The sequence below is a fragment of the Oncorhynchus mykiss genome, chromosome 11, assembly GCF_013265735.2.
Source record: "Oncorhynchus mykiss isolate Arlee chromosome 11, USDA_OmykA_1.1, whole genome shotgun sequence".
In the NCBI taxonomy this organism is placed as follows: domain Eukaryota; kingdom Metazoa; phylum Chordata; class Actinopteri; order Salmoniformes; family Salmonidae; genus Oncorhynchus; species Oncorhynchus mykiss.
In genome coordinates, this window is record NC_048575.1 from 83,307,976 (window position 1) to 83,334,590 (window position 26,615).

Genomic DNA, 26,615 nt, shown 5'->3' on the forward strand with positions numbered 1-26,615 from the left:
GGTGGTTGATGTCCTTGATGATCTTTATGGCCTTCCTGTGACATCGGGTGGTGTAGGTGTCCTGGAGGGCAGGTAGTTTGCCCCCGGTGATGCGTTGTGCAGACCTCACTACCCTCTGGAGAGCCTTACGGTTGAGGGCGGTGCAGTTGCCATACCAGGCGGTGATACAGCCCGCCAGGATGCTCTCGATTGTGCATCTGTAGAAGTTTGTGAGTGCTTTTGGTGACAAGCCGAATTTCTTCAGCCTCCTGAGGTTGAAGAGGCGCTGCTGCGCCTTCTTCACGATGCTGTCTGTGTGAGTGGACCAATTCAGTTTGTCTGTGATGTGTATGCCGAGGAACTTAAAACTTGCTACCCTCTCCACTACTGTTCCATCGATGTGGATAGGGGGGTGTTCCCTCTGCTGTTTCCTGAAGTCCACAATCATCTCCTTAGTTTTGTTGACGTTGAGTGTGAGGTTATTTTCCTGACACCACACTCTGAGGGCCCTCACACTCCGAGGGCCCTCAAATACTGGGGTGCAAAGAGCAAAAAATAAATAACAATATGGGGATGAGGTAGTTGGGTGGGCTATTTACAGATGGGCTGTATAAAGGTGCAGCAATCGGTAAGCTGCTCTGACAGCTGGTGCTTAAAGTTAGTGAGGGAGATATGAGTATCCAGCTTCAGTGATTTTTGCAATTCGTTCCAGTCACTGGCAGCAGAGAACTGGAACTCACAAGAATTTACATTCAAAAGTTAAAGTACCTAAAATAAATAAAGGCCAGGGTTTACAGTTGTACAAAGGTATGATAGAGTTGTAAGAAATACATTTGTTTTTTTTTGTTAATTTACTAATTCTAGAGATTTGATTAAATATTGGATTTCAAGTAAAAATATACTGCATTTGGGGACAGATTTCAAATATTTGTTTTTTGGCGTTTATAAAATGTACCAGAGAGAATGACGAAATTAACGACTAATTCAGTAGTTTTGTTTTAATTTGAAAAAATAACGTATTACGTCTTAAATTGTCTGTCATTAAATGACGAAACCCTATTGTTGACCAATAGGCGTAAAACTTCGGCTACCGACTTCGGCTTGCTTCGAGAAAAATAATGTATTGTACCCGAACAGCCGAAAAAAAAAGTAGCGGAAGTCCAAAACGAACAAAAACTAAACAAAATGTCGTGATAATATACGCAATAACTGTTTCGGCTGGGAAGCGTATGCCCAGATGTTTTGAACGCGGCAGTAGTGACTGGACTGGCTCTTCTTGCTCTACTAGTCTAAGCTTGACATCCATGAAAGGGTGCTTTCCTGTGGGCGTTTCTTGCGACAATCAACGTCCCCCAAGACACATTCCGCAGCCAGACACACATGTCACGTGACGGGGAGGTCAATGATCCTGACAAGAAAAATGGCGGAATTTGAGGAGCTACGGGTAGGCTAAAAAAAAACAACAACATAAACACTGCTAGGTAGAAAGCGATACTACGGCTAATCATTTTATTTAAGCAATTTACGTTTTCGGATAAGGCATTTAATTAAACATCCGCTTCATATAGGGAAAAATTACTTCGCTAACTGTGGAATGGTGCATGTCTGTTTTACTTAGTTAACAAACTGGTGCTGCTCTCGACATTAGCATGCCGCTAGCTAGCTAACAACAATTAGCCAGGTGTAGGCATTGACTTAGCAATGCGAAATCGTTTTGTAATATAGCTTCACGTTAATATACTTTATCTAATAAAATGCACGTTACCTGTTGAAGGTAAATACTGTTAGTTGACTACAGTGGATAGCTAGTCTATTTACATTAAAATAGGCTATGCTAACATGACTATCTATCAAGGTAGATGGAGACTATTGTTGTTTTCAGTGTTGATAGCTAGCTGGACTGCTCTTAACTGTTATAAAAAAAAGAGTTATTTTCAGGAATGACTTTCTAAATAAGGTTATTTAGACCGGACCGCTATAAAACAGTACTACAACTAACTCTAATGTAAGAGATCAGTCAAATGATAGTTAGCCATCTGCCATCGACTTGAGATGAGACCGAGGCAAAATGATTTTATTTTATTGGGTATTCGGCTTTCTATCGTCAATAGCTATTAAACCACAAACAGAAGGGGTAACCCAGACAAGTTACAGGGGTTATAAAGCTGAAACATCCGTCTATATAGAACGTTTTCTCACCACCAATTATGGTAGCGACCGGAAGTCCAGTCTGGGTAGTGGGAGAAGATGGAACCAGGTGAAACTGGGCCAACATTCTGTAAAGTTTCTCATCGATTTAACATCTGATATCAAAACAATTATATATTCTGAATCGGGAGGATAGAGAAAAGTTAACTGCTTTTTTTTGTTGACCCCCCCCCCCCCCCACACAACTTTCAATCTTCAATATATTTTAATTAATAATATTCTTAGATGTAAAGTCCCCTGTTTTACTGGTCCTGCTTGGGTCCGACCAAAGTTTTTGCTTATAAATCGATCTGTGGACACCGTTGTTTGAAATGGCTTGCATTGAGCGATAGTAGTATATGTGACCAGGATGTTTAACCTGACACCACTTGAAGCTGGGATGGCCCTCCTACCATTTCATTCGTTCTACCGAATGTCCGTCAACCTCCTGGCTGAGCCCTAGGTCACAGCCACTGACAAAGCACATGCCTGCAATTCTTGCGTTGTAGCTCAGCAGGAGACAGTGGGTTCAACATTGTAGCACATTCCGAGATCAATTTATAGCCATTAATCTAAAATAACAAATGGACTTTAAACAAAAAAAACAACACTTTCTGTTCATCATAGATGGACACGATTAATTCGAGAGGAAAGGCGAGTTCCTAACAAGCTCAGGAAGCCGAGCTCTGTGAGACCTTCACAGTGATGGGGCCAGACATTTTGATCAAGAGAGGCCTTTTCAAAATATGCAAATGTTCTCTAAAACTACACCAACAAATATGTATTTTACAGTTATAAGGAAGGTGACGTCTTATAGTTAGTCTTTTTATAATTTCATTAAACTATGATTAGAAAGCATATGTCATTTCAAGCCTTATTCGTACAGTTTAGTTGAATAGGAAATACATCATATTAAATGTTTTAAAATGTTTGTATTTTTTTATCATATTTATACTGTGTACTTGAGCTTGTGTCCTCAGAAGTGACTATACCTCAGCAATTTATAGCTATTTTTTTTTTTTTTTTACCAGAAAGATGATATTGTAACCTCTCTTAGAGGATGCAGCATTACTAGTTATTGTTTATGGTTCTCATGATAGACAATTACTTTTGCCGATTGTGTAGATTACGATATTGATGACATTTGAACCGGTTTAAACAAAGCGTGCCATGACCATGATCTATTCTGGATCGGAAGGATGGAAAACAAACCACTGCTTTGTTGTTTATTTGTTTTCTTCTTCTGGTTTTCAATCTTTAACAGCCCATAAACAAAGCGTTGCCATGACTGAACACGATCTATTCTGGAGGGAAAAAATACACACAGAATTCTGTTCTTCTTCTGCTTTTCAATCTTTAACAGCCCATAAACAAAGTGTGCCATGACTGAACACGATCTATTCTGGAGGGAAAAAATACACACAGAATTCTGTTCTTCTTCTGCTTTTCAATCTTTAACAGCCCATAAACAAAGTGTGCCATGACTGAACACGATCTATTCTGGAGGGAAAAAATACACACAGAATTCTGTTCTTCTTCTCCCTCTCCCCGCTGATTCAGAATATATCATTTTCATATTCATGAAAGGCTGTGTTTTTAAAAGCTGCTGAAGTATGGAAAACTGGAAGAGAATATGGGACGGTATTATGTTCACGTATGGAACCATGCTCATAGTTCATCATTTGCAGGAATTCTGGATATTTTGATAAGTTTTCTGTTGCTATTTAAATTGTCAACTGAATGCCCCCAATAACAATACCTATTCGTGTACAGCGTTATTTTATAGCTTAACAAATTCTTACCATGAGCATGATTCTGCAGTCCCACCGTTTTCCTTTACCTACCTAACCAACTAGCTGATGTTGTGTTTTTTTTTTTTCCTTTTAAAAAGTCAAGCTCATCCTCACTCCTCTTCATCCATCGTTTGTCAGCCTTGCCAATGCCATGCTCTTCCCATGTTTAATCTGATCTAACGGTTCTGGCATTTATTCTCATTCAACATTTTAGATGCTTAACGGTCACATATAATAAGGATTTGTAAGAAACAAGGAAATACACACGTAGGAGCGATCAAGCATGGACCATATAATGAAGGGTCAGTTGGGCTTTTCTTACTTTCCTGTTCTGGGGGGTTGTTATATGAAGGAGGGGTCCTGTTCTGGGGGGTTGTTATGTGAAGGGGGGGGGGGGGGGGGGGTTGTTATGTGGGGGGGGGTCCTGTTCTGGGGGGGTTGTTATGTGAAGGGGGTCCTGTTCTGGGGGGTAGTTATGTGGGGGGGGTCCTGTTCTGGGGGGGTTGTTATGTGTGGGGGGGTTCCAGTTCTGGGGGGTTGTTATGTGAAGGGGGGAGTCCTGTTATTGGGGGTTGTTATGTGTAATAATAATTGTGTTGGAATAGCTCTATTCTGGGTAGTTTCACCTCGCCATTGACATGTTTAGTGTTTTTGCTTTTAAAGCCAATATTGCTAACCTGGCTGTGCCATGTAAGGATAACAAGTCATTGTTTTGTTAGGATATCAGAATGTACAGCCTATACAGTGCCTTGCGAAAGTATTCGGCCCCCTTGAACTTTGCGACCTTTTGCCACATTTCAGGCTTCAAACATAAAGATATAAAACTGTATTTTTTTTGTGAAGAATCAACAACAAGTGGGACACAATCATGAAGTGGAACAACATTTATTGGATATTTCAAACTTTTTTAACAAATCAAAAACTGAAAAATTGGGCGTGCAAAATTATTCAGCCCCCTTAAGTTAATACTTTGTAGCGCCACCTTTTGCTGCGATTACAGCTGTAAGTCGCTTGGGGTATGTCTCTATCAGTTTTGCACATCGAGAGACTGACATTTTTTCCCATTCCTCCTTGCAAAACAGCTCGAGCTCAGTGAGGTTGGATGGAGAGCATTTGTGAACAGCAGTTTTCAGTTCTTTCCACAGATTCTCGATTGGATTCAGGTCTGGACTTTGACTTGGCCATTCTAACACCTGGATATGTTTATTTTTGAACCATTCCATTGTAGATTTTGCTTTATGTTTTGGATCATTGTCTTGTTGGAAGACAAATCTCTGTCCCAGTCTCAGGTCTTTTGCAGACTCCATCAGGTTTTCTTCCAGAATGGTCCTGTATTTGGCTCCATCCATCTTCCCATCAATTTTAACCATCTTCCCTGTCCCTGCTGAAGAAAAGCAGGCCCAAACCATGATGCTGCCACCACCATGTTTGACAGTGGGGATGGTGTGTTCAGCTGTGTTGCTTTTACGCCAAACATAACGTTTTGCATTGTTGCCAAAAAGTTCAATTTTGGTTTCATCTGACCAGAGCACCTTCTTCCACATGTTTGGTGTGTCTCCCAGGTGGCTTGTGGCAAACTTTAAACAACACTTTTTATGGATATCTTTAAGAAATGGCTTTCTTCTTGCCACTCTTCCATAAAGGCCAGATTTGTGCAATATACGACTGATTGTTGTCCTATGGACAGAGTCTCCCACCTCAGCTGTAGATCTCTGCAGTTCATCCAGAGTGATCATGGGCCTCTTGGCTGCATCTCTGATCAGTCTTCTCCTTGTATGAGCTGAAAGTTTAGAGGGACGACCAGGTCTTGGTAGATTTGCAGTGGTCTGATACTCCTTCCATTTAAATATTATCGCTTGCACAGTGCTCCTTGGGATGTTTAAAGCTTGGGAAATCTTTTTGTATCCAAATCCGGCTTTAAACTTCTTCACAACAGTATCTCGGACCTGCCTGGTGTGTTCCTTGTCTTCATGATGCTCTCTGCGCTTTTAACGGACCTCTGAGACTATCACAGTGCAGGTGCATTTATACGGAGACTTGATTACACACAGGTGGATTGTATTTATCATCATTAGTCATTTAGGTCAACATTGGATCATTCAGAGATCCTCACTGAACTTCTGGAGAGAGTTTGCTGCACTGAAAGTAAAGGGGCTGAATAATTTTGCACGCCCAATTTTTCAGTTTTTGATTTGTAAAAAAAGTTTGAAATATCCAATAAATGTCGTTCCACTTCATGATTGTGTCCCACTTGTTGTTGATTCTTCACAAAAAAATACAGTTTTAAATCTTTATGTTTGACGCCTGAAATGTGGCAAAAGGTCGCAAAGTTCAAGGGGGCCGAATACTTTCGCAAGGCACTGTATATTCTCTCTGACAGCTGAATCCTAGTTACATACTTTTACACTTTTTACAACTTCAAAATGAGGCTAATCAACTGAACTACAGAAAACATGGCATAAAAACTTGAATTTTCCTCAAGTGGCAAAAATGATTAGCCTAATCATTCCTAATCATGTTTTTTTTATCAATGTCTTAATTGATGCATTACATTAACAATGACACGGTAGCCTGTCTGTGTTCTGACGTCTCCCCTTGTCTTTCCAGAGCATGGTGTCAAGTTTCAGAGTGTCAGAGCTACAAGTGTTACTGGGCTTCGCTGGGCGTAACAAGAGTGGTCCCAAGCATGAGCTCCTTCTGAGGGTCTTGCACCTCCTGAAGAACTCCTCCTGCAGTCCAGCCGTCCAGATCAAAATCAAGGAACTTTATCGACGCCGCTATCCCAGGACGATAGACACTTGTCTCACCGACTTGGCTGCAATTAAGTCTGCGTTCTCCACGGCAGCGGAAGGCGGTGATGTTACCGTGGTAACCTCTGACCTCAGTGACCTGTCCCCTGACGGCGCCAGTGTCTCCCGGGACTTTGACCTGGCGTCCGATTCGCTGCTCCTCTCTGGTGATTCGCTGCTGCTCCACAAGGAGACCAATAAGGAGCTGAGGATGAACCTCCAGCAGCCCGCCCCTCTCATCCCTCCAGTCCACCCAGACGTCCAAATGAAGTCTCTGCCATTCTACGACGTTTTGGACATCCTCGTTAAGCCCTCCAGCCTGGGTCAGTGTCTCTCTGGTAAATCTATCTAGTTGGACCTCTACCATATTACTGGGCAGGCTTTACATTGATGAAATGAATGATTACTGATTTATTTATTTTCCCTTTATTTAACCAGGGAGGGCTCATTGAGATTTCTTGCTTGTCACAAAATTATTCTTGTTGTCCAGAAACACGAGTGGCGCAGCGGTCTAAGGCATCTGCATCTCAGTACAAGAGGCGTCACTACAGTCCCTGGTTCGAATCCAGGCTGTATCACATCCGGTCGTGACTGGGAGTCCCATTGGGCGGCACACAATTGGCCCAGTGTCGTCCGGGTGTGGCTCGGGTAGACCGGTCATTGTAAATAAGAATTTGTTGTTAACTGACTTGCCTAGTTAAATAAAGGTTCAATAATTAAATAATGAAATAGGTAATAAAACAACAACCTGTAGTTCTGAATGGTTTGGATGGGTGTATAGGGCAAGCTTAAGCTCTGCCTATCTCTCTCTCTCTCTCTCGTAATCTAGGTGGACGTTCCATCATATTTCTGGTCAGACATGACATTACTGATGAAGGAGTCTTGTGATTAAGTGCCTGAATGTTTGTTAATTCTGGTCATAAACTGATGTCCATTTGTCTTGTTGTCCTTTCCACTTCAGAGCCTTAAACCAGCCTGTAGGCACTAATTTGAGACATTTCTCAAATTCGCAAAGATCGAAAATTATGGTTGATGATATAGTAGCTCTGCCTATCTCTCTGGTAATGTTGACATGCTGCCTATCTCTCTGGTAATGTTGACATTACGGCCTATCTCTGGTAGGTAATGTTGACACGCTGCCTATCTCTCTGGTAATGTAGACATGCTGCCTACCTCTCTGGTAATGTTGTCATTACGGCCTATCTCTCTGGTAATGTTGACAGTACGGCCTATCTCTCTGGTAGGTAATGTTGTCATTACGGCCTATCTCTCTGGTAGGTAATGTTGACATGCTGCCTATCTCTCTGGTAATGTTGTCATTACGGCCTATCTCTCTGGTAGGTAATGTTGTCATTACGGCCTATCTCTCTGGTAATGTTGACAGTATGGCCTATCTCTGGCAATGTTGACATTACGGCCTATCTCTCTGGTAGGCAATGTTGACATTACTGACCACAGACTGCATTGAAGTGTCTGAATGTTTTTTTTTTCGTTTGTTTTTCCATCATGTCCTAATCTGACGTCCTTATTCTACTAGGAACCAGCACTGTTCAGAGATACCACCAAGAGAAATACTTCATCTTCGCCTTGACGCCTCAACAAGTCAGAGAGGTGTGCATTTCAAGGTATGGGCTGCTCTGCTCTCACAGCACCTTTTTCCCTTCTACTCCTGACACGTTCCACAATAGTTCTGTTTCTAATTGCATGTGTTCTTGTTCTTTCTTTAAAGGGACTTCCTACCAGGTGGGAGAAGGGACTACATGGTTCAGATACAACTGAGGTGAGGATGGATAGAATGTGGTCATAATTCCAGGCATCTGGAGGAGCCCCCAGAGGAGATTTACCTTCAAAACATCTTGTTTATTGCTTCTCAAATGTAGTTTTTCTGATTATTTTTTTTCTTGTAGGTTTTGTCTGTCAGAAACAAGTTGTCCCCAAGAAGACAACTACCCCAACAGTCTCTGTATTAAAGTGAATGGGAAGCTCTTCCCCTTGCCGGTACGTTACTGTTTTTTTCAGCTGGTCTAGGATCAGGTCCCAGCTGTTTACGTTACCTTTATTCATTATGATCTAAAAGGCAAAACAGATCCTAGATCAGCTCATACTAAAGTGAGACTATTTCTAATATAACGTGATGGTAAAGTTGATAACACACATGTTGTTTTTCAGGGTTATGCCCCGCCCCCTAAAAATGGAGTGGAACAGAAGAGACCGGGAAGACCTCTAAATATCACCTCATTGGTCAGATTGTCCTCTGCCGTACCCAATCAGATCTCTGTAACGTGGGCAGCCGAAATTGGAAAGGTATTGTAAGCACTAACATTGAGGATCAATGTATTTTTCACTATTGTATTGTGAACTTAATTTATAGTAGTGGCAATTGTAAAGATCCTTTTTGCATCATAGACTTCATTAGGCCTTTCAAGCTGATGTGTCGTTCCTGACATTCTCCGCGTGTCTTTCCTGACATTCTCCGCGTGTCTTTCCTGACGTTCTCCGCGTGTCGTTCCTAACGTTCTCCGCGTGTCGTTCCTGACGTTCTCCGCGTGTTGTTCCTGACGTTCTCCGCGTGTCGTTCCTGACGTTCTCCGCGTGTCGTTCCTGACGTTCTCCGCGTGTCGTTCCTGACGTTCTCCGCGTGTCGTTCTTGACGTTCTCCGTGTGTCTTTCCTGACGTTCTCCGCTTGTCGTTCCTGACGTTCTCCGTGTGTCGTTCCTGACGTTCTCCGTGTGTCGTTCCTGACGTTCTCCGTGTGTCGTTCCTGACGTTCTCCGTGTGTTGTTCCTGACGTTCTCCGTGTGTTGTTCCTGACGTTCTCCGTGAGTTGTTCCTGACGTTCTCCGTGAGTTGTTCCTGACGTTCTCCGTGAGTTGTTCCTGACGTTCTCCGCGTGTCGTTCCTGACATTCTCCCTGTGTTGTTTGAAGCGGACAGATCATTCTATTTCTCTGACTGTTGTTCCAGACGTACTCCATGTCGGTGTACCTGGTGAGACAGGTCACCTCGCCTCTACTGCTGCAGAGGCTCAGGATGAAGGGCATTAGAAACCCAGACCACTCCAGAGCGCTGAGTAAGCACACCCCCCCCCACACAAACACACACACACACACACACACACACACTCGTATATACTCACACTATCTCACTCGCTCACACATGAACATAAATTAGAGAACAGGCTCATTGCAATTGATTCCCACTGAATCCCATGTTTGTGTTAAACCTGTAATGTCCTTCAAATCTTCTCTGTCCTCTTGCAGTAAAAGAGAAGCTGACAGCAGACCCTGATAGTGAGATTGCCACAACCAGCCTGAGGGTGTCGCTCATGTGCCCCGTGAGTATAACATGCTGGGGGAAAAAACTATGTTTTATACAAATCAGTCTGGTACAACTTTTACAGACAGACAATAATATGTGTTACAAATATGTAAAGTGTGGTGAAATTGGCCAATTCGTCTCTCTTTTTCCATCTCTCTCTCTCTCTGTAGCTGGGTAAAATGCGTCTGACTGTGCCGTGTCGAGCTGTCACCTGTTCCCACCTGCAGTGTTTTGACGCAGCCCTCTACCTGCAAATGAATGAGAAGAAGCCCACCTGGGTCTGTCCTGTCTGTGACAAGAAGGCCCCCTACGAGAGCCTCATCATCGACGGGTTGGTACCCCTCTCTATAATAATACCTGGGTCTGTCCTGTCTGTGACATGAAGGCCCCCTACGAGAGCCTCATCATCGACGGGTTGGTACCCCTCTTTATAATAATACCTGGGTCTGTCCTGTCTGTGACAAGAAGGCCCCCTACGAGAGCCTCATCATCGACGGGTTGGTACCCCTCTCTATAATAATACCTGGGTCTGTCCTGTCTGTGACAAGAAGGCCCCCTACGAGAGCCTCATCATCGACGGGTTGGTACCCCTCTCTATAATAATACCTGGGTCTGTCCTGTCTGTGACAAGAAGGCCCCCTACGAGAGCCTCATTATCGACGGGTTGGTACCCCTCTCTATAATAATACCTGGGTCTGTCCTGTCTGTGACAAGAAGGCCCCCTACGAGAGCCTCATCATCGACGGGTTGGTACCCCTCTCTATAATAATACCTGGGTCTGTCCTGTCTGTGACAAGAAGGCCCCCTACGAGAGCCTCATTATCGACGGGTTGGTACCCCTCTCTATAATAATACCTGGGTCTGTCCTGTCTGTGACAAGAAGGCCCCCTACGAGAGCCTCATCATCGACGGGTTGGTACCCCTCTCTATAATAATACCTGGGTCTGTCCTGTCTGTGACAAGAAGGCCCCCTACGAGAGCCTCATTATCGACGGGTTGGTACCCCTCTCTATAATAATACCTGGGTCTGTCCTGTCTGTGACAAGAAGGCCCCCTACGAGAGCCTCATCATCGACGGGTTGGTACCCCTCTCTATAATAATACCTGGGTCTGTCCTGTCTGTGACAAGAAGGCCCCCTACGAGAGCCTCATCATCGACGGGTTGGTACCCCTCTCTATAATAATACCTGGGTCTGTCCTGTCTGTGACAAGAAGGCCCCCTACGAGAGCCTCAATATCGACGGGTTGGTACCCCTCTCTATAATAATACCTGGGTCTGTCCTGTCTGTGACAAGAAGGCCCCCTACGAGAGCCTCATCATCGACGGGTTGGTACCCCTCTCTATAATAATACCTGGGTCTGTCCTGTTTGGCCCCCTACGAGAGCCTCATTATCGACGGGTTGGTACCCCTCTTTATAATAATACCTGGGTCTGTCCTGTCTGTGACAAGAAGGCCCCCTACGAGAGCCTCATCATCGATGGGTTGGTACCCCTCTCTATAATAATACCTGGGTCTGTCCTGTCTGTGACAAGAAGGCCCCCTTCGAGAGCCTCATTATCGACGGGTTGGTACCCCTCTCTATAATAATACCTGGGTCTGTCCTGTCTGTGACAAGAAGGCCCCCTACGAGAGCCTCATCATCGACGGGTTGGTACCCCTCTCAATAATAATACCTGGGTCTGTACTGTCTGTGACAAGAAGGCCCCCTTCGAGAGCCTCATCATCGACGGGTTGGTACCCCTCTCAATAATAATACCTGGGTCTGTACTGTCTGTGACAAGAAGGCCCCCTTCGAGAGCCTCATCATCGACGGGTTGGTACCGTTCTATAAAACACTGAACAAAAATAGAAACACAGCATGTAAAGTAGTGATGCACCGATATCGATATCCGATATTAAACATTTTAGCAGCCTTTTACGCTTTCTAGTTCAGTTAAATAGTTAACACACACACATGGACGCAGAGGTCACTGTATCTCAAGAGGCGTCGCTACAGTCCCTGGTTCGATTCCAGGCTGTATCACATCCGGCCGTGATTGGGAGGCCCACAGGGCGGCGCACAATTGGCCCAGCGTCGTCCGGGTGACGCAGTGACGCTATTACCGTGTAACTCCTGTAGGGCAACATCTGAAAAATAGAGCACTTGGTAGCGTGTACCCGGTGCTCGACCAGTCATCGAAAGCCAACATCATCCACGACAGAGAACAGTTGATTGTCAAGGGCAATGAATTCCATTATCTTCGCTTTAATGGATTTTGCATTTGAGGTGTCTCGCTGAAATGTTCTTACTCTTTTCAAATGACTGCTGAACTTGTTGACTGCTCCATCCACACAGCAGACATTGTGGACCAGGTTAGGAATGCTGTGTTGCAGGTGTAGAGCTACATTTTACTTGGCGTCATTACGTCATGTACCTACGTAAGGTCACGTCAGCTTTGACATCGGTTTTGCCCATCGCCGTTAAACTAGACATCGGGCCGATGCCGACGTTGGCATGTTTAGCTAATATCGTCCGATTCCGATATGTTTACCGATATATCGTGCATCCCTAATGTAAAGTGTTGGTGTCATGAGTGGAAATAAAAGATCCCAGAAATGTTTCAAATGCACAAAAAGCTTATTTCTTCCAAATTTTGTGCACAGATTTGTTTACATCCCTGTTAGTGAGCATGTCTCCTTTGCCAAGATAATCCATCCACCTGACAGGTGTAACATATCAAGAAACTGATTAAACAGCATGATCATTACACAGCTGCACCTTGTGCTGGGGACAATAAAAGATCACTCTAAAATGGGCAGTTTTATCACAGCACAATGTCACAGATGTCTCAAGTTGAGGGATCGTGCAATTGTCATGCTGACTGCAGGAATGTCCACCAGAGCTGTTGCTAGAGAATGGGATGTTAATTTATCTACCATCAGCTGCCTCCAACGTCGTTTTAGATAATTTGGCAGGACGTTCATCCAGCCACACAACCGCAAACCACATGTAACCACGCCAAATCCGGCTTCTTCACCTGCTGGATCATCTGAGACCAGCCACCCAGACTGCTGATGAAACTGTGGGTTTGCACAACTGAAGAATTTCTGCACGAACTGTCAGAAACGGTCTCTGGGAAGCTCATCTGCGTGCTTGTTGTCCTCACCTCATCTTGACCTGACTGAAGTTTGGCGTTGTAACCAACTTCAGTGGGCAAATGCTCACCTTCGATGGCCACTGGCCTCGCTGGAGAAGTCTGCTCTTCAAGGATGAATCCTGGTTTGAACTGTACTGGGATGGTGGCAGACGGTTGGCAGTATGTCACAACCACAGACCATGTGTATGGCATCATGTGGGCGAGCAGTTTGCTGATGTCAACGTTGTGAACAGCGTGCCCCATGGTGGTGGGGTTATGGTATGGGCAGGCATAAGCTATGGACAACGAACACAATTGCATTTTATCGATGGCAATTTGAATGCACAGAGATGCCGTGATTAGATCCTGAGGCCCATCGTCGTGCCATTCATCCACCTCCATCACCTCATGTTCAGCATGATAATGCACGGCCCCATGTTGCAAGGATCTGTCCACAATTCCTGGAAGCTGAAAATGTCCCAGTTCTTACATGGCCTGTATACTCACCAGACATGTCACCCATTGAGCACGTTTGGGATGCTCTGGATCAACGTATACGACAACGTGTTCCAGTTCCCGCCCAATATCTAGTAACTTCACACATCCGTTGAAGAGGAGTGGGACAACATTCCACAGACTACCAATCAACAGCCTGATCAACTCGATGTGAAGGAGATGTGTCGCGCTGCATGATGGTGGTCGCACCAGATACGGACTGGTTTTCAGATCCACGCCCTTTCTTTTAAGGTCTCTGTGACCAACTGATGCATACCTGTATTCCCAGTCATGTGAAATCCATAGATCAGGGCCTAATGAATTTAATTAAATTGACTGATTTCCTCATATTAACTGTAACTCAGTAAAATCTTTGTTGCATGTTATTTTTATATATATATATATATATATATATATATATATATAATGTTTTTGGACCATTTTTAATGTTGTTTACTATGTATTCTTCAACAGAACTGCTGGACCGATGGTCACCACATTTGCATCACTCTTGCTTAAACAATATTGTCGCTATGAGCCAATGAACTTGCATTAATTATTTTTTTTCCTGTCCAACAGTGCCACCATGTGGACAAACTGAAACATATTTTACAGGTTAGCTCGACTCATCACTTTTGAGTCAAACAGATCAAGAGTTATGGCCAAGTGCCCGTTATAGCGCCACCGTGTGGTTAATATGAATCTGCTTGCGTGTGTTGAGTCTTGACAATGTTTGAAACATATGTACCAAAGTTTTGGTAGAATACAAAATATCCGTGTCGGAGTTGTATGCATTTATGTGCCAGACCACGCCCGCACGAAAGGTCAGTAGCGGCCATGTTGTTTGAGATGCTATCCTGCAAAAACACAATTTGTGAGAGGTTGGTCCATAGATGCCACATATCTCGTTTTGTACAGATGGGTCATTTTGTGCCAGAGGGAGTAGTGTTTTAAAAGTGTTTTTAACTAAATAAAGTCCACGGTGGACTTTATGGGTCCTTGAGGCAAATGTGTTCCTTGTCAGGAGAGGGACCTACGTACTGAGTTTCAGGACTGTAGGCCCACGGGGTGAGGGGCCGCGCGTGACCTTTCCAAATGTGTTCCTTGTCAGGAGAGGGACCTACGTACTGAGTTTCAGGACTGTAGGCCCACGGGGTGAGGGGCCGCGTGACCTTTCCAAGTTTGCATTGTTAATCGGTTGTTAATGCTCCACCATGTTGCCGATAGTGCATGGTATTGGATGAGAGGGTGTGGCCCTTGTTTTTTTTTTTACCATAATGCAAGGTTACAACTTCCTAGGCCTTTCCATCTCATGGAAATTTGCTCTTTTTTTTTTCAGCAGAAGGTTAATCATAATCGATGGCAGAAAATGCAATAGGGTTTCACTGCTGAACCCTTAATGATGATGATAATAATGATAATGACAATAATAATAATAATGATAATAATAATGATTAGTGACGATAATAATGACGACGATGATGATGATAATAATAATGACGACGATGATGATAATAATGACGATAATATTGACGACGACGATGATGATGATAATAATGACAAGGATTAGTGACGATAATAATGACGACGATGATGATAATAATAATGACAAGGATTAGTGACGATAATAATGACGACGATGATGATAATAATGACGATAATATTGCAGACGACGATGATGATAAGATTATAATGACACTCATTATGATGACAATAATGATCACGATAATAATGATAATGACAACGATGATAATAACACCTGGATATGTCCTGTCTGTGAGAATGCTTCCTATGAGAGCCTCGTCATCGATGGGTGTTGGTACCTCTGTTATAATTTATTAGTCAAATAAGAAACCGTTTTATTTACAGCCAGTTTATTATAATCTAGACCTGGATGGTATAAATAGCATAGCTGAATACTGGAGTGTTCTATGGAACTTTAAAGAATGAATGGAACGTTGTTGGAACATGTCTGTCCCTCTGTCTGTCAGGTTGTTGGAACATGTCTGTCTCTCTGTCTGTCAGGTTGTTGGAACATGTCTGTCTCTCTGTCTGACAGGTTGTTGGAACATGTCTGTCCCTCTGTCTGTCAGGTTGTTGGAACATGTCTGTCTCTCTGTCTGTCAGGTTGTTGGAACATGTCTGTCTCTCTGTCTGACAGGTTGTTGGAACATGTCTGTCTCTCTGTCTGTCAGGTTGTTGGAACATGTCTGTCTCTCTGTCTGTCAGGTTGTTGGAACATGTCTGTCTCTCTGTCTGACAGGTTGTTGGAACATGTCTGTCCCTCTGTCTGTCAGGTTGTTGGAACATGTCTGTCTCTCTGTCTGTCAGGTTGTTGGAACATGTCTGTCTCTCTGTCTGACAGGTTGTTGGAACATGTCTGTCCCTCTGTCTGTCAGGTTGTTGGAACATGTCTGTCTCTCTGTCTGTCAGGTTGTTGGAACATGTCTGTCTCTCTGTCTGTCAGGTTGTTGGAACATGTCTGTCTCTCTGTCTGACAGGTTGTTGGAACATGTCTGTCCCTCTGTCTGTCAGGTTGTTGGAACATGTCTGTCTCTCTGTCTGTCAGGTTGTTGGAACATGTCTGTCTCTCTGTCTGACAGGTTGTTGGAACATGTCTGTCCCTCTGTCTGTCAGGTTGTTGGAACATGTCTGTCTCTCTGTCTGTCAGGTTGTTGGAACATGTCTGTCTCTCTGTCTGTCAGGTTGTTGGAACATGTCTGTCTCTCTGTCTGACAGGTTGTTGGAACATGTCTGTCACTCTGTCTGACAGGTTGTTGGAACATGTCTGTCACTCTGTCTGACAGGTTGTTGGAACATGTCTGTCTCTCTGTCTGTCAGGTTGTTCATGGAGATTCTGAACGACTGTTCCGATGTGGATGAGATCAAGTTCCAGGAGGACGGAACCTGGTGCCCCATCAGACCAAGGAAAGAGGCCCTCAGTGTGTCCTCAACCTGTATCCCAAAAATAGAACGTAAGTCCTCCTGTAGACATCATCCGTCTCTGCTATAAATACTGTATCTATAGTATACCTACTGACTGATCGGTCACTTCATACTCATCTCTCCTCCTCCAGCGCGTCTATGTGCCGTGGTCCCCTCCCACAGCGAGCTCAGCTCAACCAATAAGAAGGCAGACGTGATCGACCTGACCCTGGAGAGTTCATCAGAGGAGGAGGAGGAGGAAGAGGAGCCTGATCCGCCACTGAAAAAGAGATGCCTCTACATGTCCAAGACAGAGGAGGTTCACGCCAAGGGGTGAGTTCAAATCGGATTTGATTTGTCACATGCGCCGAATACAACAGGCGTAGGTAGACCTTATAGTGAAATGCTTACTTAAAGTCCTTAACCAACAATGCAGTTCAAGAAATAGAGTTTAGAAAATATTTATTAAATAAAGTAAAAAAATATATAATAATAATAATAACTGAAATCGTCGCTATTCGGGCTGTAGTGGTCATGACATTCTGTCAGCCGGTAACTGTCATGCAAATATCTGCCTGTCTCCCGGTAATTGACCGTTAATTAACAAGCCTTTTTAGCATCTCCTGGCTTCCACTCATACAAGCCAGGACCTTTTAGAACAGCTACATTTAGAAAGTAGACAAAGCCATTTAATATACACTCGTGATGCACCGATATGACATTTTTGGCCGATACCGATGTCCGATATATTCCTTGTGAAAAAAAAAACGATACAGATATTTCAAATTTGAGCGGTCTTTTAACCTCTAGCGTCGAGCAATCCCGTATCCGGGAGCGTAAGTATAGCCTCAAGCTCATTAGCATAACGCAACGTTTCCTATTCATGAAAATCGCAAATGAAATGAAATAAATATATTGGCTCACAAGCTTAGCCTTTTGTTAACAACACTGTTATCTCAGATTTTCAAAATATGCTTTTCAACCATAGCTACACAAGCATTTGTGTAAGAGTATTGATAGCCTAGCATAGCATTAAGCCTAGCATTCAGCAGGCAACATTTTCACAAAAAGAAGAAAAGCATTCAAATAAAATCATTTACCTTTGAAGAACTTCGGATGTTTTCAATGAGGAGACTCTGTTAGATAGCAAATGTTCAGTTTTTCCAAAAAGATTATTTGTGTAGGAGAAATCGCTCCGTTTTGTTCATCACGTTTGGCTAAGAAAAAAACCTGAAAATTCAGTCATTACAACGCCAAACTTTTTTCCAAATTAACTCCATAATATCGACAGAAACATGGCAAACGTTGTAGCGTCAGTTCTGTGGCACTCACAGATAATATCTTTGCAGTTTTGGAAACGTCAGAGTGTTTTCTTTCCAAAGCTGTCAATTATATGCATAGTCGAGCATCTTTTCGTGACAAAATATCTTGTTTAAAACGGGAACGTTTTTTAATCCAAAAATTAAAAGTGCGCCCCCTATATCGAAGAAGTTAATGTGAGTCTGGAAGGAGAGTTTACAGTCTAACCAGACACCTAGGTATCTGTAGTTGTCCACATATTCTAAGTCAGAACCGTCCAGAGTAGTGATGCTAGTCGGGCAGGCGGGTGCGGGCAGCGATTGGTTGAGCATGCATTTAGTTTTACTAGCATTTAAGAGCAGTTGGAGGCCACGGAAGGAGAGTTGTATGGCATTGAAGCTCGTCTGGAGGTTAGTTAATATTAACACAGTATCCAAAAAAGGGCCAGAAGTATACAGAATGGTGTCGTCTATGTAGAGGGGGATCAGAGAATCACCAGCAGCAAGAGCGACATCATTGATGTATACAGAGAAGAGAGTCGGCCCGAGAATTGAACCTTGTGGCACCCCCATAGAGACTGCCAGAGGTCCGGTTATGATATCGTTTAGGACCTTGAGCGTGGCTGAGGTGCAACCATGACCAGCTTGGAAACCAGATTGCATAGCGGAGAAGGTACGGTGGGATTCGAAATGGTCAGTGATCTGTTTGTTCACTTGGCTTTTAAATACCTTAGAAAGGCAGGGAATGATAGTTGTAGGTCTGTAGCAGTTTGGGTCTAGAGTGTCTCCCCCTTTGAAGAGGGGGATGACCGCGGCAGCTTTCCAATCTTAAGGGGATCTCAGACTATACGAAAGAGAGGTTTAACAGGCTAGTAATAGGGGTTGCAACAATTTCGGAGGATAATTTTAGAATGATAGGGTCCAGATTGTCTAGCCCGGCTGATGTGTAGGTGTCCAGATTTTGCAGCTCTTTCAGAACATCAGCTATCTGGATTTTGGTGAAAGAGAAATGAGGGAGGCTTGGGAAAGATGCTGAGGGGGGTGCAGGGCTGTTGACTGGGGTAGGGGTAGCCAGGTGGAAAGCAAGGCCAGCCGTAGAAAGCTGCTTATTGAAATTCTAAATGATCATGGATTTATCGGTGGTGACAGTGTTTCCTAGCCTCAGTGCAGTGGGCAGCTGGGAGGAGGTGCTCTTATTCTCCATGGACTTTACAGTGTCCCAGAACTTTTTGGAGTTTGTGCTACAGGATGCAAATTTCTGTTTGAAAAAGCTAGCCTTTGCTTTCCTAACTGCCTGTGTATATTGGTTCCTAACTTCCCTGAAAAGTTACATATTGTGGGGGCTATTCGATGCTAATGCAGTACACCACAGGATATTTGTGTGATGGTCAAGGGCAGTCAGCTCTGGAGTGAACCAAGGGCTATATCTGTTCCTGGTTCACATTTTCTTGAATGTGCTGTTCAACAGTCTGATGGTAATAGAAGCTGTTCAACAGTCTGATGGTGATAGAAGAACATACATTCCAAGAACATACTTGGAACCTCTAACCCTGGTCATATGACTGGTAAATAGAATGAATAGAACCTGTAACCCTGGTAATATGACTGGTAAATAGAATGAATAGAACCTGTGACCCTGGTAATATGACTGGTAAAGAGAATGAATAGAACCTCTAACCCTGGTAATATGACTGGTAAATAGAATGAATAGAACCTGTAACCCTGGTAATATGACTGGTAAATAGAATGAATAGAACCTGTGACCCTGGTAATATGACTGGTAAAGAGAATGAATAGAACCTCTAACCCTGGTAATATGACTGGTAAATAGAATGAATAGAACCTGTAACCCTGGTAAATAGAATGAATAGAACCTGTGACCCTGGTAATATGACTGGTAAAGAGAATGAATAGAACCTCTAACCCTGGTAATATGACTGGTAAATAGAATGAATAGAACCTGTAACCCTGGTAAATAGAATGAATAGAACCTGTAACCCTGGTAATATGACTGGTAAATAGAATGAATAGAACCTGTGACCCTGGTAATATGACTGGTAAAGAGAATGAATAGAACCTCTAACCCTGGTAATATGACTGGTAAATAGAATGAATAGAACCTGTAACCCTGGTAAATAGAATGAATAGAACCTGTAACCCTGGTAATATGACTGGTAAATAGAATGAATAGAACCTGTAACCCTGGTAATATGACTGGTAAAGAGAATGAATAGAACCTCTAACCCTGGTAATATGACTGGTAAATAGAATGAATAGAACCTGTAACCCTGGTAAATAGAATGAATAGAACCTGTAACCCTGGTAATATGACTGGTAAATAGAATGAATAAGAACCTGTAACCCTGGTAATATGACTGGTACAGTGCCTTGCGAAAGTATTCGGCCCCCTTGAACTTTGCGACCTTTTGCCACATTTCAGGCTTCAAACATAAAGATATAAAACTGTATCTTTTTGTGAAGAATCAACAACAAGTGGGACACAATCATGAAGTGGAACAACATTTATTGGATATTTCAAACTTTTTTAACAAATCAAAAACTGAAAATTTGGGCGTGCAAAATTATTCAGCCCCCTTAAGTTAATACTTTGTAGCGCCACCTTTTGCTGCGATTACAGCTGTAAGTCGCTTGGGGTATGTCTTATCAGTTTTGCACAACGAGAGACTGAAATTTTTTCCCATTCCTCCTTGCAAAACAGCTCGAGCTCAGTGAGGTTGGATGGAGAGCATTTGTGAACAGCAGTTTTCAGTTCTTTCCACAGATTCTCGATTGGATTCAGGTCTGGACTTTGACTTGGCCATTCTAACACCTGGATATGTTTATTTTTGAACCATTCCATTGTAGATTTTGCTTTATGTTTTGGATCATTGTCTTGTTGGAAGACAAATCTCCGTCCCAGCCTCAGGTCTTTTGCAGACTCCATCTGTTTTTCTACAGTCCGTGGTTCGAATCCAGGCTGTATCACATCCGGCCGTGATTGGGAATCCCATAGGTTGGCCCAGCGTCGTCCGGGCCGTCATTGTAACTAAGAATTTGTTCTTAACTGACTTGCCTGGTTAAATAAAGGTTACATACACACACACACACACCACACTGACCCAGAAAGTTACTAGGTTGTCATTTACGTATGTCCCCATTACCAGTAAAACATCTAATTTCTTTCACTTACTTGCTTTGCCGTTTCGTTGTTCCATTTGTTCAGTCGTTTCTCAACCAGGATTTCTATGGAACACATTGTGCTTTATTACCAACGCGGTATTGTAAACACATGGTTCGTGGTGTTTGCAGACTGTTTTGTACAGCCTTTGACAGTGCTACTGTATCTTTTTTTGACACGCAATGATGTTTGGTACTATATTTATTGAAGATCAAATTGAATCTTAAAAAAACAAAAAAAAAAAAATAGCACATTTGGGTGTGCATCATTTAGCTTAATTTCTCATGAGATCAAATTACATTCCATCAAAATAATGTTTCAAGAAAGCTAATCTTATCTGTTTCTAAATATAAACGTTTTTCAGCATCTTTCTTGTGCTTACTGAGGTGTGGAACTAGTCTGTTTCTTCTGTATGTCAAAGACAGGCAAGGGGGTCATCTTCACTTGACTGGTTTTTAAACTGAGACTCAGCGATATGACCACAAGCAGCAGTGTAAATGACATCGAACAGGAGCCACGTCAAGAGGCTGAACTTGCGAACATCCGTGCACGTGGCTTCTGCCAAACTCTGCTGCAATGTGACGACGACAACAACTCCTATACATATTAAACCCGTGCTCTGTCCTATTTGTTGTTGACGATGTTTACTTTTGTTGTGTCGCTGACCCTACTCTGTGTTTCTCTAACCCTCAGAGTGTTGACGTATCAGCCATCCACAGGGCGCCTCCCAAATGTACCGGCCCTGGACACGCCATACCTGATGTCTTCACTAGCAGACTATACAGTCCCCTTCCACCACTCCACCCTGTCCACCATCCCTACAGACATGCAGAGTAAGTCACCCTGTCACCATCCCTACAGACATGTAGAGTAAGTCACCCTGTCACCATCCCTACAGACATGTAGAGTAAGTCACCCTGTCACCATCCCTACAGACATGTAGAGTAAGTCACCATCCCTACAGACATGCAGATTAAGTCACCATCCCTATAGACATGTAGATTAAGTCACCCTGTCACCATCCCTAAAGACATGTAGATTAAGTCACCATCCCTATAGACATGTAGATTAAGTCACCCTGTCACCATCCCTATAGACATGTAGATTAAGTCACCATCCCTATAGACATGTAGATTAAGTCACCATCCCTATAGACATGTAGATTAAGTCACCCTGTCACCATCCCTATAGACATGTAGATTAAGTCACCATCCCTATAGACATGTAGATTAAGTCACCATCCCTATAGACATGTAGATTAAATCACCCTGTCACCATCCCTATAGACATGTAGATTAAGTCACCATCCCTATAGACATGTAGATTAAGTCACCCTGTCACCATCCCTATAGACATGTAGATTAAGTCACCCTGTCACCGTCCCTATAGACATGTAGATTAAGTCACCCTGTCACCGTCCCTATAGACATGTAGATTAAGTCACCCTGTCACCATCCCTATAGACATGTAGATTAAGTCACCCTGTCACCATCCCTATAGACATGTAGATTAAGTCACCCTGTCACCATCCCTACAGACATGTAGATTAAGTCACCATCCCTATAGACATGCAGATTAAGTCACCCTGTCACCATCCCTATAGACATGTAGAGTAAGTCACCCTGTCACCATCCCTATAGACATGTAGATTAAGTCACCCTGTCACCATCCCTACAGACATGTAGATTAAGTCACCCTGTCACCATCCCTATAGACATGTAGATTAAGTCACCCTGTCACCATCCCTATAGACATGTAGATTAAGTCACCATCCCTATAGACATGTAGATTAAGTCACCCTGTCACCATCCCTATAGACATGTAGATTAAGTCACCATCCCTATAGACATGTAGATTAAGTCACCATCCCTATAGACATGTAGATTAAGTCACCCTGTCACCATCCCTATAGACATGTAGATTAAGTCACCATCCCTATAGACATGTAGATTAAGTCACCATCCCTATAGACATGTAGATTAAGTCACCCTGTCACCATCCCTATAGACATGTAGATTAAGTCACCCTGTCACCATCCCTATAGACATGTAGATTAAGTCACCATCCCTACAGACATGTAGATTAAGTCACCCTGTCACCATCCCTACAGACATGTAGATTAAGTCACCCTGTCACCATCCCTATAGACATGTAGATTAAGTCACCCTGTCACCATCCCTATAGACATGTAGATTAAGTCACCCTGTCACCATCCCTACAGACATGTAGATTAAGTCACCCTGTCACCATCCCTATAGACATGTAGATTAAGTCACCATCCCTATAGACATGTAGATTAATTAAGTCACCATCCCTACAGACATGTAGATTAAGTCACCCTGTCACCATCCCTATAGACATGTAGAGTAAGTCACCCTGTCACCATCCCTACAGACATGTAGATTAAGTCACCCTGTCACCATCCCTATAGACATGTAGATTAAGTCACCCTGTCACCATCCCTACAGACATGTAGATTAAGTCACCCCGTCACCATCCCTATAGACATGTAGATTAAGTCACCCTGTCACCATCCCTACAGACATGTAGATTAAGTCACCCTGTCACCATCCCTATAGACATGTAGATTAAGTCACCATCCCTATAGGCATGTAGATTAAGTCACCCTGTCACCATCCCTATAGACATGTAGATTAAGTCACCCTGTCACCATCCCTATAGACATGTAGATTAAGTCACCATCTCTATAGACATGTAGATTAAGTCACCATCCCTACAGACATGTAGATTAAGTCACCATCTCTATAGACATGTAGATTAGTCACATCCCTACAGACATGTATAGTAAGTCACCCTGTCACCATCCCTATAGACATGTAGATTAAGTCACCCTGTCACCATCCCTATAGACATGTAGATTAAGTCACCCTGTCACCATCCCTACAGACATGTAGATTAAGTCACCCTGTCACCATCCCTATAGACATGTAGATTAAGTCACCCTGTCACCATCCCTATAGACATGTAGAGTGAGTTACCATCCCTACAGACATGTAGATTAAGTCACCCTGTCACCATCCCTATAGACATGTAGATTAAGTCACCCTGTCACCATCCCTATAGATATGTAAATTAAGTCACCCTGTCACCATCCCTACAGACATGTAGATTAAGTCACCCTGTCACCATCCCTATAGACATGTAGATTAAGTCACCCTGTCACCATCCCTATAGCATGTAGATTAAGTCACCCTGTCACCATCCCTACAGACATGTAGATTAAGTCACCCTGTCACCATCCCTATAGACATTTAGATTAAGTCACCCTGTCACCATCCCTATAGACATGTAGATTAAGTCACCCTGTCACCATCCCTATAGACATGTAGATTAAGTCACCATCCCTATAGACATGTAGATTAAGTCACCCTGTCACCATCTCTATAGACATGTAGATTAAGTCACCATCCCTACAGACATGTAGATTAAGTCACCATCTCTATAGACATGTAGAGTAAGTCACCATTCCTATAGACATGTAGATTAAGTCACCATCTCTATAGACATGTAGATTAAGTCACCATCTCTATAGACATGTAGATTAAGTCACCATCTCTATAGGCATGTAGAGTAAGTCACCCTGTCACCATTCCTATAGACATGTAGAGTAAGTCACCCTGTCACCATCCGTATAGACATGTAGATTAAGTCACCATCCCTACAGACATGTAGATTAAGTCACCCTGTCACCATCCCTATAGACATGTAGATTAAGTCACCATCCCTACAGACATGTAGATTAAGTCACCCTGTCACCATCCCTATAGACATGTAGATTAAGTCACCATCCCTACAGACATGTAGATTAAGTCACCCCGTCACCATCCCTATAGACATGTAGATTAAGTCACCCTGTCACCATCCCTACAGACATGTAGAGTAAGTCATCCTGTCACCATCCCTATAGACATGTAGATTAAGTCACCATCCCTATAGACATGTAGATTAAGTCACCCTGTCACCATCCCTATAGACATGTAGATTAAGTCACCATCCCTACAGACATGTAGAGTAAGTCACCCTGTCACCATTCCTATAGACATGTAGATTAAGCCACCTGTCACCATCCCTATAGACATGTAGATTAAGTCACCATCCCTACAGACATGTAGAGTAAGTCACCCTGTCACCATCCCTATAGACATGTAGATTAAGTCACCATCCCTACAGACATGTAGATTAAGTCACCCTGTCACCATCCCTATAGACATGTAGATTAAGTCACCATCCCTACAGACATGTAGATTAAGTCACCCTGTCACCATCCCTATAGACATGTAGATTAAGTCACCATCCCTACAGACATGTAGATTAAGTCACCCTGTCACCATCCCTATAGACATGTAGATTAAGTCACCCTGTCACCATCCCTATAGACATGTAAATTAAGTCACCCTGTCACCATCCCTACAGACATGTAGAGTAAGTCACCCTGTCACCATTCCTATAGACATGTAGATTAAGTCACCCTGTCACCATCCCTATAGACATGTAGATTAAGTCACCCTGTCACCATCCCTATAGACATGTAGATTAAGTCACCCTGTCACCATCCCTATAGACATGTAGATTAAGTCACCCTGTCACCATCCCTATAGACATGTAGATTAAGTCACCCTGTCACCATCCCTATAGACATGTAGATTAAGTCACCATCCCTATAGACATGTAGATTAAGTCACCATCCCTATAGACATGTAGATTAAGTCACCATCCCTACAGACATGTAGATTAAGTCACCATCCCTATAGACATGTAGATTAAGTCACCATCTCTATAGACATGTAGATTAAGTCACCCTGTCACCATCCCTATAGACATGTAGATTAAGTCACCATCTCTATAGACATGTAGATTAAGTCACCATCCCTACAGACATGTAGATTAAGTCACCATCCCTATAGACATGTAGATTAAGTCACCATCTCTATAGACATGTAGATTAAGTCACCCTGTCACCATCCCTATAGACATGTAGATTAAGTCACCATCTCTATAGACATGTAGAGTGAGTTACCATCCCTACAGACATGTAGATTAAGTCACCCTGTCACCATCCCTATAGACATGTAGATTAAGTCACCATCTCTATAGACATGTAGAGTGAGTTACCATCCCTACAGACATGTAGATTAAGTCACCCTGTCACCATCCCTATAGACATGTAGATTAAGTCACCCTGTCACCATCCCTATAGACATGTAAATTAAGTCACCCTGTCACCATCCCTACAGACATGTAGATTAATTCACCCTGTCACCATCCCTATAGACATGTAGATTAAGTCACCCTGTCACCATCCCTATAGGCATGTAGATTAAGTCACCCTGTCACCATCCCTATAGACATGTAGAGTAAGTCACCCTGTCACCATCCCTACAGACATGTAGATTAAGTCACCCTGTCACCATCCCTACAGACATGTAGATTAAGTCACCCTGTCACCATCCCTATAGACATGTAGATTAAGTCACCCTGTCACCATCCCTACAGACATGTAGATTAAGTCACCCT

The 26,615-nt window shown here is 43.1% G+C and overlaps 1 protein-coding gene across 3 annotated transcripts in view; it reads left to right on the forward strand.

Annotated features, from left to right (window-relative positions):
- Positions 1 to 1,093: 1,093 nt before the first annotated feature.
- The window catches only part of pias2 (protein inhibitor of activated STAT, 2), a 33,112-nt gene continuing 7,590 nt past the window's right edge, over positions 1,094 to 26,615 (forward strand). Inside the window, exons 1-13 of one of the 3 annotated variants that reach the window (XM_036936543.1) lie at positions 1,105 to 1,423; positions 4,174 to 4,261; positions 6,567 to 7,086; positions 8,286 to 8,373; positions 8,478 to 8,528; positions 8,656 to 8,746; positions 8,918 to 9,052; positions 9,713 to 9,818; positions 10,009 to 10,082; positions 10,237 to 10,397; positions 16,521 to 16,654; positions 16,757 to 16,937; positions 21,774 to 21,913. In XM_036936543.1, coding sequence (XP_036792438.1) covers positions 6,570 to 7,086; positions 8,286 to 8,373; positions 8,478 to 8,528; positions 8,656 to 8,746; positions 8,918 to 9,052; positions 9,713 to 9,818; positions 10,009 to 10,082; positions 10,237 to 10,397; positions 16,521 to 16,654; positions 16,757 to 16,937; positions 21,774 to 21,913 — 1,678 coding nt within the window. In that variant the 5' untranslated portion in view covers positions 1,105 to 1,423; positions 4,174 to 4,261; positions 6,567 to 6,569. Of the gene's footprint in view, positions 1,424 to 4,173; positions 4,262 to 6,566; positions 7,087 to 8,285; positions 8,374 to 8,477; positions 8,529 to 8,655; positions 8,747 to 8,917; positions 9,053 to 9,712; positions 9,819 to 10,008; positions 10,083 to 10,236; positions 10,398 to 16,520; positions 16,655 to 16,756; positions 16,938 to 21,773; positions 21,914 to 26,615 lie in introns of all 3 variants that reach the window. The other 2 variants (XM_036936540.1, XM_036936542.1) reach the window with 2 other exon arrangements.